This window comes from Dromiciops gliroides, chromosome 5 (genome assembly GCF_019393635.1).
Source record: "Dromiciops gliroides isolate mDroGli1 chromosome 5, mDroGli1.pri, whole genome shotgun sequence".
In the NCBI taxonomy this organism is placed as follows: Eukaryota; Metazoa; Chordata; class Mammalia; order Microbiotheria; family Microbiotheriidae; genus Dromiciops; species Dromiciops gliroides.
In genome coordinates this window covers 206,865,019-206,878,965 of record NC_057865.1, presented here as the reverse complement: position 1 = coordinate 206,878,965, position 13,947 = coordinate 206,865,019, and the positions used below count along the sequence as shown (strand labels likewise).

Here is a 13,947-nt window from a genome sequence, read left to right as displayed (position 1 = left end):
GATAAAGCCAAACAAATATATTCAAAACAAACTTTATAAAATTTATATTTTTTAGACAGAGAAACAATCGATATTAAAAATTGTTTTTTAAAAATTTCAGTTGGTCTTATGATTTGTGTCTCCTTTTATTTAATAACATTAACTTTAAACTCAATATGGATTTTAATCATTTGGCTCCCTCCTGTAACACAGAATAATTTGATCAGCTTTGAGGGAAAAAAAAAATTTAATATGCCAAAAAGATTTAAACTTAACATTTCAAAAATGTAAGAAGAAACCATTCATTGCTGAAATTTATCAGGTCACTTATAGTTTTCTAGGTTGGTCAATCTGGTGCAAAAATAATATTAACAAAATAAAGTCAAGTATAAATCACAAACTGTTAGAAATTTCAAAAGATCATGAATGTATCCTAGATTTCTGTAAGAGCTAATATTGCTCCCCTTCCATCTATCAGGCACAAACCAATCTTTTCAGAAGGGAAAATAACTTTTTACTTAACAAATTCATTAAGTAATAGACATATTTCCTGTCTTCTCCCACTGATTTTTTTTTTTCTTGCGGGGCAATGGGGGTTAAGTGACTTGCCCAGGGTCACACAGCTAGTAAGTGTCAAGTGTCTGAGGCCGGATTTGAACTCAGGTACTCCTGAATCCAGAGCCAGTGCTTTATCCACTGCGCCACCTAGCCGCCCCCCCCGCCCCCCCGATTTTTAAAAAGGTTTAAAGATGAACCAAATAGATGTTCAATTAGGGAAAAAAAAAATTATAGCATGTCTTGGAATGTTTGGAGGACAGTAGGAGTAGAATGACTTTTTTTTTTAACCTAATAGCCTAATTGTATGCAATTTTAAGCTTTATAGGAAATTCAAGGACTAAAGTAGGTGATGCTAATGAAGTGTTGATTTATAACTCAATGTTCTAAAACTGAAAAACTATCATAATTTTTTTTTTTAATTTTAAGTGAGGCAATTGGGGTTAAGTAACTTGCCCAGGGTCACACAGATAGTAAGTGTCAAGTGTCTGAGGCCGGATTTGAACTCAGGTCCTCCTGAATCCAGGGCCAGTGCTTATCCACTGTGCCACCTAGTTGCCCCATAAGTGTTTTTTAACTTAAAGTTGAAAACAGAAATAATTGTTTTAGAGTTTGTCTTGTTGAAAATTAACAGGTAGGTGGTGGTGTTATTGTTTTTTAAACAAATTTTTTTCTGAACATTCCATATTCATATGTAATGCTTAATGTTCTCTGGTACTAAAAACAAGAAGTTGGTCTTGTAATACTTAGTATTACCAGTGCATGTAATAGATTTCATTCAGTAGTGGCTTCAGTTTCAGCTGGACCCCTAATTAGTCTTCTAATTCCTCTTTTTCCTGCAGGACCTTTTGGTTTAGCAAAACTTTGTTTATGTGCATGTTGCTTTGGATGTACTTCTTCATAAAGGAAGTCTGCAGTTAATTCATCTCCATTATCTATTTCAATCTATAAAGTAAAAGAGGGTTAGTAATACTGAAAAATTAGAATCAAACATTTAAACCTAAGATATTTAAACTTGAACTGGCACAACTATACCAGCATACCTACCAGGCCAGTTTCTTGAAATGAATTTTTGCAATACAAAAATAGGACAACAAAATTATGTACATTCCAAAACAGAGCAAAACAGTTAATAGTAGCTGAGTGTGTATAAATAAGCATTCCATTTGGAAAATGGTTTCATACTTTGTTCTTCCTATATCTTGGGTAATCAAGAAGTTATCTGACTCTTATACTTTTAAAACTATAAAAAATTTTATTTATAGGTTGGAAAACTAGGATTTTTAAAGTCAGGCAGTCAATAAGCATTTATCAAGTGTTTACTATATGCCAGGCAATGTGCTAAGTGCTGGAGATATAAGGCAAAGCAAAAACAGTACCTCCCTCAAGTATCTGACATTCTAATAGGGGAGACAACATGTAAATAATTAGGCATATTCAAAATATAAAGAGTAAATGAGAGGTAATCTCAGAAGAGAGAGGCACTAGCAGTTGGAGGGACTGTTAAAAGCTTTCTGAAGAAGGTAGGATTTAAGATCTATCTTGAAGGAAGCCAGGTAAGAAAGGAGGCAGAAATGAGGAGGGAAAGCATCCCAGAAATAAAGGACAGCTAGTGCTACGGTACAGAGACAGGAGATGGTCAAGGTCCAGGAACAAATAAGTAGGCTAGTGTAGCTGGATCACAGAGTACACGGAAGAGAGTAAAGTGTAAATAGACTGGAAAGGTAGGAATGGGCCAAGTTATGAATAATTTTAAATGCTAAACATAGGATCTTATATTTGATGCTAGAGGTAACAGGAAGCCACTGAAATTTATTGAGGGTGACAAGGTCAGACCTACACTTTAGAAAAATCACCTTGGCAACTGGGTGAAGGAAGAATTAAGAGTTTGGAAGAGACCTGAGGCAGGGAGAACCATAAGGCTAAGAAGGCATGAAGTGATAAGGGTCCACACCATTGTGGCTGCTGTGTGTGTAAGGGAGATATATATGGAAGATACTGTGAAGGTAAAAATAATCTGACAATGTATCACTTATGTGGAATGATTACAAATAAAGAGTCAAGGATGACACTGAAATTGAGAGCCTGAGTGATTGGGAATATGGTAATACCTCAAAAAGGAAAGTTTGTAAAGACAAAGGGTGTGAGGGGAAAGAGGAGTTCTGTTTTAGACAATTTGAGTTTTGGATGTCTATGTGATGATCCAGTTTGAAATGTCAAAAAGGAAGTTGGTAATGTAGGATTAGAACTCAGGGGAACAACTGATATATATTGGATATAAAGATCAGAGACTCATCTACACAGAGATAATAACTAAACCAATGGGAGCTAATGAAATCACCAGGAAAGAAAGGGAGAAGAGGAACCAAGACAGCATCCTGACAGGCACATACAGTTAAGTGAGCATGACGTGGATGGAGAACTAGCAAAGGAGACAAAGGATACAGATAGGATAAGAACTGGAAGAAGTGGAAAGAAAACAGAAAGGAGCCAAGTATTCAGGAGGATAATGCACTTGGCTTAACATAGGATATTAGCACTTAAAGTGTACTCTGAAGGGTTTTTAAGAGGAAGTTCATTCTAGGCATGAGAGGACAAACTGTAACAAGGCACAGAGATGGGGGATGAAGTATCATGTCTGAAAAACAGGAACAAAGCCAGCTAGGCTGGACTGTAGGAAAGGGGAGTATTGTAATATAGACCTGCACAGGTACTGATAGTGACCAGTCAGAGCTGTGCTTTAGGAATAGCACTTTGACAGTTGTGTATAGCAGAGATGTTAAAGGAATCTAATTAGGCAAAGCTTAACAAAACAACAGAGAATGTTAATTGGTAGTTTTCTAGGTCAATATGTGGTCCACAGGATCCATTTCTATTTGGTTTGACAACACTGCTGTAGAAGGAAAAGACTCAAACCAGGAAAACAAGTAGGAGGGTATTAAGAGTCCAGATGAGAGGTATTTAGGCATGAACTAGTGTGCTGACTCTGAGTAGAGAGAAGGGGAAAGATAGGAGATGTTGTGAAAGCAAAAGCTTTTTTTTTTTTGCTTTCACAAAAGCAAGACTTAAGTAAATTAATATGTTGGGCAAGGAAGAGTTGAAGATGACTGAAGTTGTGAACCTTAGCTACTGGAAGTTTGGTGGTATTCATAGGAGAAATAGTGAAGTTTAGAATGTAGATGATGTTTTGGAGAAAGATAATGAGTTTTGTTGTGGACATGATGAGTTTGAAATGCCTGTGGGACATCCAGTTGGTAAGTCAGCACAGGAGTACAGGAGAAGGACCAGGGCTGTGTCTCTCTATCTGGGAATCATGTGGATAGCAGTAACCTTACTTTTGTGAGCAGATGAGGTCACCAAGGGACCAACAGAATTCTTACCAAAAGAATAAGAAAGCTGAGGGTGCACCCTCCTGGTACATTTAATAGGAGGTGGAATTATGGATGATGGTGTGATCCATTGAGGAGTCTGAGGAGCAGGCCGTCACACAGAGCAGGGTCATAAAAGCCTGAGGGGAGTGTCTAGGAATTATCCAGGAAGAGAGGGTTATCAACCATGTCAAACGTGGTAGAGATTTAGAGAAAGATGAGGGCTGAGAAAATTGCAATAGATTTAGGGATTAAGAAAAAACTTTGAAAGGAGTAGTTTCAGTTGAGTGATAAGATCAAAAGAGGAGAGACAGTAGAAGCAATGCCAGAAGCTAGTTCTCTTCAAAGAGCTTAGCTCTAGAAAAAAGATAGGCTAGACAGAAAGATAGAATGAAAGGATGGTGGGGTTAAGATTTTTTATTAAAGATGGAGACGAGCATGTTTGTAGGCAGTGGGGTATTTAAGAAACTGCTTCCTTTTATACCTTGCCAGAGTTAGGAGTGTTAAAGTAACTTCACTTAAAATTTCTGCTAAATTCTGCCATTCCAAAAATCATTTTGGGAGTCTTGAGTTCCTTGTTAATACTAATAGAGCAAGTCAACTATCTTTTTTGTTTGTTTGTTTGTTTGTTTTTTTGGGGTGAGGCAATTGGGGTTAAGTGATTTGCCCAAAGTCACACAGCTAGTAAGTGTTAAATGTCTGAGGTCAAATCTGAACTCAGGTCCTCCTGAATCCAGGGCCAGTGCTCTATCCACTGCAACACCTAGCTGCCCCTATCTTTTTTTTTTTAAGTGCCTACAATATGCCAGACATCCTAGGTGGGCCCCTGATTTTCTTCTGTGTTACTGTGTATCATTTTTTTTTTTCAGGTAACGTAGTACTGACAGTAGAGATCCTTGGGGGTTTATGAGGAACTATAAAAAACAGGCCATTTTTCATGTTAAGCAAATCATGAAGAATTTTACAAATTATTATAAGCTGAAATTAGAAGAAAATAGAAGGCAGTGCAGAATATGAAATCTCTTGAAAAAATAAGCATGTCTACCTTTCTAATTACATCCATCTGTAGTTTTCTTGCTACAATTTCTAGCAGAGGACTCTTGCAGCTAGAATAAAGCATCCGTTCTCTTATACTGCATGTGTACCCAGGCATTGAGTAAATAAAAACTGTAAGATAAAATAATTATATGAAAATTAACAGTATACTATCAAAATCAAAACAATCAAGGTAAAGGAGACCTTACTGAAACATGACTAAGCAAATAAATTCTAAGGTAAATTCCAAGAGAAGAGATATAGCAAATATACCTATAGACTCCAAATAGTCTCCTTCATGGGAATGTTTATACAGAAAGAAATGATAACGTGCTGAATCCTTTGGAATCCTTTTTGGCAAATCTCTTAGCTCTGTATTTGTTGTGTTAGCCAAAATTATAACTTCATTTTTTATATCTATTTCCTGTCAATAAGAGACAGCATATACTTGTTAAAACACATAAACAAAGCTTCAGTCCAAAACCTTATTTATACACTTTACAAATAAAATTTAAACAAGCTTCTAAGGGGCACTAAGTACACTATAGTAGAGACTATAAAATGGGAATATAGCATTTGTAGTACTACCTCACATTGTTATCATGAGGCTTAAGAGAATTAATATATGTGAAGCACCATATAATTGTCAGTCATTGTTATTTATTACTGAAAGGGTAATAGCTTAAAAATAAACTTTCGTTTCTTTTTTAATATTAGAAATAATTGGTACAATTTCTCTCACCAATTGTACATAGTTGAGCTGTCTATTATTCAATTTTTCCAAAGCTTGAAGAGCTTCTCCAGCAATGGGGAATGCTACTCCCTGTAGTGTTTGATGCTTAGTGTCCACACCAACATCAGTTTGGACCTGAAAGGAGATATAATGATCTGGATTACAAATGAAATTTCTAGTATCGTGTTCAAATTGTATAGATGTTAAAGAAACCTAACTCATCTTTTTCTCTGTAACACATGAGCCTTGAAAATTAATCCAATGAGCCTATTGAATTAAATTCACCTTTATATTTTTGTTATAAACTTTGTCATCATGCAAAGTAAAAACATCTTTATGAAAAATAAGAGAGGGAAAAGGATTTGGTTTTTTGAGCCAGATCTCAACATAACTAGAACTTAAAAATCAAACTACTTAAGCACTTTGATACATTACTGTTTGATCACTTCTTTGGAATACAAGGACTAACAACTTAAATTTAAAAAGAGTTTTAACAGTATAATATATACAACACTAAATATAAAGCTTCACTTTGTCCTGGCAGACACAAAATGTAGTACAAACACCATGCACTTAAGGAAATACAACACAGTATACAAATACCCATAACAGCTGAACAGTTATCACCAGTGCAGAAGTTCCAAACTTAGTGTTTTCGTTTCTAATAAAAAGAAGTGAGTAGTTCAGGTATTTTAAGAAAAAAATTGCAGAAAATTTAAGAAGTGTTTTGCTAATGCTAAAGGAACCCATTTTAACATTTTATATTTTGATAAGTGAATCAAAACTATACACAAGAAGATTCTCATTTGCATGAAAAACAGATAAAACAATGAAAATTTTAATTTAAGAAATTTAGATTCTAAATGATATGAATATATTATAGAACATACAAATGTATATTTTGGTACATGTTGGGTTCTGATTGCAAAAAATAAAACACTATCACACTTGAACAAGTCAGCATAACAAGAGAAACATTGTACAAAGAAAAGAGTTTAATAAAAACACAAATAACTGATCCTAAGGATAAATACTCTGAATCAACTACCTTTCTAAGTTGATTCTCTAGTGATTATTCTATCAATAGGCTAAATAATGAGAATGGCAATTTAACTAATGGATCTTTTATATAATAATCTCAGAAGAGATCCATTAGCCTATTAATCAGGATTGGTAATGCAACTTGTACAAAAGTTGATTTTCAAAAATCATTATCTACTAGCAGTTTCCTAAAATAGCATTCACAGTCTATATAAATTGTACTTTATTTCCATTAGATAACCATTACTATTCACTGAAATGCTTTAAAAGAAATAGTAAGGGGGCAGCTAGGTGGCGCAGTGGATAGAGCACCAGCCTTGGAGTCAGGAGTACCTGAGTTCAAATCTGGCCTCAGACACTTAACACTTACTAGCTGTGTGACCCTGGGCAAGTCACTTAACCCCAATTGCCTCACTAAAAAAAAAAATAGTAAGTACCTATTAGGTGCCAGATACTCTGCCAGAGATAACAAATACATTGAATAAAATAATCCTTATTCATAAGGAGCTTAGATTCTTTTTTTTTTTTTAAGTGAGGCAATTGGGGTTAAGTGACTTGCCCAGGGTCACATAGCTAGTAAGTGTTAAGTGTCTGAGGCTGAATTTGAACTCAGGTACTCCTGACTCCAGGGCCAGTGCTCGGGTGCTCTATCCACTGCGCCACCTAGCTGCCCCAGGAGCTTATATTCTAAAAGAAGAAACAAGAATACATATACACAGCATATGGATAAGTAAATTCTGACCATTTTTTGGCTCTCAAAGAAAAATGTTAAAAACAAATTACAAGGGGGCAGCTAGGTGGCACAGTGTATAGAGCACCGGCCCTGTATTCAGGAGGACTTGAGTTCAAATCCGGCCTTAGACATTTAACGATTACTAGCTGTGTGACCCTGGGCAAGTCACTTAACCCCAAAATTGCCTCACCAAAAACAAACAAACAAAAACCAAATTACAAAAGTAGTTCATGAACATCACATGTTAAATCAAGATTTCATGATTATCTTCAACTTACTTCTCGAGTAATGCCCAATGAACGACAAATATAATTATGAAACCCAAATCATAGTATTAGACAACAAGCTGCTCCCTTTTTCTTGTTAGTGATATCAAATCTATCAACTTCCATTGACAAGAAAATGAAATTTCTAAACATCAAAACCTTCAAAATGGCTATCATACCTCATTAATTTTAATTTGCCGTAATTCTTCCTCAGCAGCAGTCAGTGGGGCTGGGGAGGACTGAGATACCAAATATTTTCTATATCCACTCAGTGAAACATCTTCCTGAAAACAGAAATCAGTAACTGGTACCAATAGTACTTAAGAAATAAAATTTATTCTAAGATATTTTATATGAGTCATAAAGAAAACCTACCTCAAAGTTATCCTAGAAAACACAAATATTCAATTGAGTTTTATTGTAAATTTAAAAGACAACGGTAAAATGAGGAGCCTTTATTGGGTGACTCTGAATGTCTGTCTAGTTCTGGATCTAGAATTCTATGACACAAGTTTATCTATGAGAATAATTTCAAGGATGACTTTATTCTATTAATAATTATATCATTTTGTGCCCCCTTTCTGTCACCCCATATGCAAGTGTTGCCAGCCTTCCTAGCAAAATGAGCCCATTTTAACATTTTACATTTTGATAATTTCATTTGCCTGTTAATTTGGGCTGTTATAGCCAATTTAATTTAAAAATAAACAAACATGTAAATCACCTGCTATTTTTAGACTCTGTGCTTGGATGAAGATAAAAAGTTTAGGTAAGAAACATCCTTGACCTCATGGGAAATTATATACAATATGGGCATAGGGCACATTTATAAATAACCAACTGCAATACAAAATAACAAATAATTGCATTAAAATGTTGTGCAAAGGGGCTTGACCTTGATACGAGAGGAAAAAAGAAATCAATGTGGGGTTAAGAGCAGAATCTGAGTGACAATGAAAGCTATACATAATGAAGATTAATCTAAGCACTGTGATGTACTAGAAGGGACTGAGAATAGGTTAGAGGGTATTATGTAATCAGGAAGATGGAAGAATAGTTGTTTTCCATATACTACTATAACCCAACAATATCAAAAGAAAATACACCAGATGAATAGTAATTAAAACAAAATCCATAAGATAAAATAGAAACACTACACAAAGTAAAAGTCTCATGAAATTATTTTGGGGATACTTAAGATACTTAAATACTTAAGAGCTCTTACTCATATCCAGCCTGCCAAGCACAGCAAGCTCAAACAACCTTCAAGCCTTGTGTTTGAGGGTCAGGGTATCAGAGGTTCTGAGTCCCACCTATCAACCAATAGACACTGATTCTGCCCAGACACAGGAAGGAAAGGTAGCATAAGGTGGGAGAGGAGAGAGGTGTAAAAGGACAGAGAGAAGAGAGGAGCAAAGGGTGTCAAAGATGGTAGCACAGAGACAGCAAAAGGAAGGAAGATTCTAAGCCCAAGGGATAAAGTATTAGAAACCCAGCTAAGGTCAGTCATAGGGTTTGCTACAAACAGGGATCTATCTAGGCCACCACATTCCTCCAACCAATGAGGCTAAGGATGCCCAATTTCATGGATTATGGCAATAATAGAAGGGAAATGTCTTGAAGAGGGAAGCCAGAAACAAACAAGCTACTGAGAATAAAAGAAAAGGGCTGAAAATAATAAAAAGTCCAAGAATAAGCAAAGACCAATAGTCAAATTCATGTAAGAAAAAATAAGCAAAAAATTTTAAGCAAACAAAAAGAAAAAAAAAAGAAAAGATCAAACTACAAACCAGAACAACCTATCCTAAAAAGTTGAGCCTAATCAAAATAAAATGGTGGAACTTCAACAAGAGGTATTGGAGGCAGTCTTCCTGAGGAAGGGAAGGATAAAAGCAATGGAGGGACAATATGAGATTGGTAAACAAAGGGGTGCTATTAAAGAATGTTCACGTGGGAGGTGGAAAGGGATACAGTATATCTATAATAGATCTATGACAAGAGCCTTATATTCAGTTTCATCTGGGGTGGATGGGAATGGTAGGAAACCACTGTCACATAGCATCATCTGCTGGAGACAGGATACATGGCTACCTGGGAACAACCAGCTCCCACAGCAATAGGAACATAAAGCCAGAAATAGGATAATCTGGTCACTGGAGTCATGACTGAACATGGTAAAGGCTTGAGAAACAAAATGATTCTCACTACAAAATACTTAAGAAACTATTCTAACTTGAACTCATATCTAACTTCAGAAAAAAGCACTAACACAAAACAAAATTTAAAAATTCACAAAAGGAAAGAAGAATGTGGATAAAATATGCAAATGTAAAGTTGTTATTTCAGAAATACTACTTCCATTAGGGTTATAAAAGAACAAACAAGTCCAGGAGTGAGAGAATAGCTCAGAACAAAATCTTATACTCCCTGAAAAATAGAATGAAGCAAACAAGATTCAAGGACCCTTTGAAGTAGCAAGAAATATTAAAACAAAGTTAAAATCACTTGACTGAAAAAAAACAGAAGCAATTATAAGGTATTTACTACTTTTTAAAAATTGAACCAAAAAATAGGTTGAGACAAAATTTAAGAATCTTTGGATTTCCTGATCCCAGACACCATATTGCTATAAATAATAAAAGAACTACAAGGCAAAATAAGAAAACATCTACCAATCACTTCCTGACAGAAATACCAAAATGAAAATGCTCAGGAATGTCATAGACAAAACCCAGAGCTGAAGGAAAATTACTAGAAGAAGCCAGAAAAGGTTCAAACACCAACATCGTTGTCAAGATCATACAAGATTTAGCAACAAATACTATGAAACCAAAAAATAAAGTGATGGTATTCCAAGAGCTGAAAGATCAAAGATTATAAACAGAATAACATGCCCTACAAAATTGAATTTAATCTGGGAGAGTGGGGAAAGGGGAAAGAAGGGCAGAATAAGGGGCTTTCAAGGCTGAGAAACTCCAAAAGGTAAAATTCATGCCAGCAATTGGAAGGGGTTAAATTATGATTAGCTATTTATATTCTAACAGGAAAAGAAATAAATGTTTCTCCAGAATACTAATGTCTTTGAAAATGGCAGAGTAGAAGAAGCACTTGATTGAGTCCTCTCAACATTCCTCTTCAAAAAACTTTAAAATAACACCTCAAATCGAATTCTTGAGTGGCAGAACCAAGAAAAAAAGTCAGAATTCTTCCAGCCCAAGACAACTTAAGAAGTCAGAAGGGAAATGGAGGCTGGCCTAAAACCCTTGTGGATTAAACACCAATGATGAGAGAATAGGTGGTGGTGACAGAAGCAGCAGCAGCTTTGGGACCTCTCAAACTAGAGATGGTAAGGGGATGTGGCAACTGGTCAGAAAGAGATTACAGGGGACCCCTGTGCTAGTACTAGACACAGGACTGGATAATGTTTGGCAATTCCACTGCCAAACTTTTCGTGGGTCATAGTTCAATGGTAGAGGGTCACACTTTTGATTAAGATGGAGCAGAAGCTCTGAAGGGCAGTACTGCTTTTGATCAGAGGGAATCAGGGACCCTGAGGAATGATATCAGTTTTAGTTCCAAGGGATCAGGGCCTCAGAGCAGCAGTAGGGTTTTCAGCCCCAAGGGAGCAGGGGTCTTGAGGAGTAGTTTCATTTCCGATCCATAAGAAGTGGCCCTATGGAGCAGTAGGGAACAGAGGCTCTTCCTGGGTAAGGACCAGAATGTAGACCAGGAAAACAGTGATCACACACATATGCACAGATTATACCACCTTGGAAACAACCAAAAACTTCTAAGAACTAGCTCTGAAAATAAGAATGTGCAAAAAGCCTGAAGTTGACACAATGCTATCCCCAGCTCCCATACTAGGAACAGAGCCCAACATTAACATAAAGTTGCAAATCAAGAAACAGGGTAAAAAAAAATGAGCAAAGAACAACAAAAAAAGAACAATACCTGACCACAAAAAGCTACCACAGTACAGGGAAGATCAAGACACAAACAGAAAACAATAAAAAATTATTGATTAAAACATCTAATACTTTACATAAATAATAAACATTTTAATGTAGTATATTAAGTGTATTTAAAATTTTACATAAATATTAAATATTTTAGTATATTATATTATAAACATAAAATGTTAATTAAAAGTTATTTCAAAAACCAAATAAGGATGGAGGAAAAATTAGGTAAAGAAATTAGGCAAATAAAGAAAATTATATAAAAAGAATAACTTGGCAAAAGAAGTACAAATCTCATTGAAGAAAATATTTTCTTTTTTATTTTTTAGTGAGGCAATTGGGGTTAAGTGACTTGCCCAGGGTCACACAGCTAGTAAGTGTGTGTTAAGTGTCTGAGGCTGGATTTGAACTCAGGTACTCCTGACTCCAGGGCCAGTGCTCTATCCACTGTGCTACCTAGCTGCCCCAGAAAATAATTTCTTAAAAATTAAAATCGGGCAAGTGTAATCTCATCGAGAAACAACAAAACAAAGTCAAAAGAATGAAAAACAGAATACTAATATCTTCAAGCATGATAGGGTTAAATAAAACAAACTGAGGCAGAAAGAGGTTAAGTGACTTGCCCAGGATCACATAGCTAATTAGTGTCTAAGGCCAGATTTGTGCTCAAGTATTCCTGACCTCAGGCCTGGTGCTCAATCCAGTATACCAACATTATAACTGTTAGGTCCTAGAAGTCATAGGCGTGGCTTTGTTTTGTTTGTTTGGTTTTAAGAGAGTAAATGAAAGGGAAAGAAAAGGAATACACTGGGAACAGAAACTAACAGCAGATATTCAAGGGTGGATCACTAAAGGATGATTAAAAAGAAAGTATAGAAACAGAGATCAGGGTGAAAACTGGAGGAGGGGTAGAAAAGTAGGAACAGAGCCCTTCATTGATAGATTATTAGTAGTGGTCAGAGTTCTTTTCTAATCACTCCCTTCTTATAAAGCAAAGGAGTAAGAGGCTAGATTGGCCACAAATAAAGAATAGTCAGGAGTGAACATGAATGGGAAGAACCCATTATAAAACACAATTAGCTGAACCCAACATGTTATTTACAAGAAATGTATTTGATAGTCAAAATGGTTCACAAAATAATTGCAAATTAATAACTAGTCAATGGATCAATAAATATTTATTAAGCACTTAAAACATGTCAGCTACTGGTTGGGGATACACAGAAGGGTAAAAACTAGTCCTTAAGAAGCTCACAATTAATGGGTGAGACAGCATGAAAATAACCACATACAAACAAAGATATATAAGTGGGAAGTAATTAACAGAGGGAAAGCACCAGAATTAAGAGAGATTAGGAAAGGCTTCCTTTGGAACTCTGAGATTTTAGCTGGGACTTGAAGGTAGTCATAGAAGCCAGGAGGTAGAAGTGAAGAGGGGGAGGACTCCCAGTGAAAATGCTGATTCAAGAGATGAACTCTCTAGTTTGAGGAATAACAAGGATACCAGTGTCACTGGATCAAAGAGTTAGAGAACCATGTAAGGTGTAAAAAGCCTGAAAAAGTAGGAAAAGGGCAGGTTATGAAGGGTTCTGAATGCCCTTCATAAAACAGGATTTTATATTTGATACCAAAGGGAATAGGGAGCCACTGGAGTTTGCTGAGGTGGGTTGGGGGGAAACGACATGGTAAGATCTGCACTTTAGAAAAATCCCTTAGGGTTCTAAGAGTGGACTAGACTGGGAAGAAACTCATGGCAGGCAGACCAACCAACAGATTATTGCAATAGTTAAAGACATGAAGAAACTGCACCAGGGTAGTAGCAATATCAGAGAAGAAAATGGGATATATGAGAGATGTTAGAGATGTGGAATCAACAGGCCTTGGCAAAGGACTGGATATGAGGAGTAAAAATAGTGAGATGTCAAAGATGACACACCTACCTTGCAAGCCTATAGGACTGGGAGGATGTAGTACCTTCAACAGTAGTAGGGAAAATTGGAAGGCAGGAAGGTTTGGGAGGAGATATGAGTTCAGTTTTTTGTTTGTTTTTTTTTGGTGAGGCAATTGGGGTCAAGTGACTTGCCCAGGGTCACATAGCTATTAAGTGTCAAGTGTATGAGGCCGGATTTGAACTCAGGTTCTCCTGACTCCAGGGCCAGTGCTCTATCCACTGCGCCACCCAGCTGCCCCCTAAGTTCAGTTTTGAATGTTTAATTTAAGATGCTTCACTGGGACATTTCAACTTAATTCAATTCAAAATTTAATTAAGCACATA

At 36.1% G+C, this 13,947-nt stretch overlaps 1 protein-coding gene across 1 annotated transcript in view; it reads right to left on the bottom strand.

The window, feature by feature from the left end:
- Positions 1–683: 683 nt before the first annotated feature.
- Positions 684–13,947, bottom strand: part of TWF1 (twinfilin actin binding protein 1) — a 33,735-nt gene continuing 20,471 nt past the window's right edge. The window contains exons 5-9 of the mRNA XM_043968326.1: positions 7,890–7,994; positions 5,680–5,805; positions 5,211–5,361; positions 4,948–5,069; positions 684–1,479 (exon numbers count right to left, since the gene is read on the bottom strand). Of these exons, the coding sequence (XP_043824261.1) occupies positions 1,309–1,479; positions 4,948–5,069; positions 5,211–5,361; positions 5,680–5,805; positions 7,890–7,994 (675 nt within the window). The 3' untranslated portion in view covers positions 684–1,308. The remainder of the gene's footprint in view (positions 1,480–4,947; positions 5,070–5,210; positions 5,362–5,679; positions 5,806–7,889; positions 7,995–13,947) is intronic.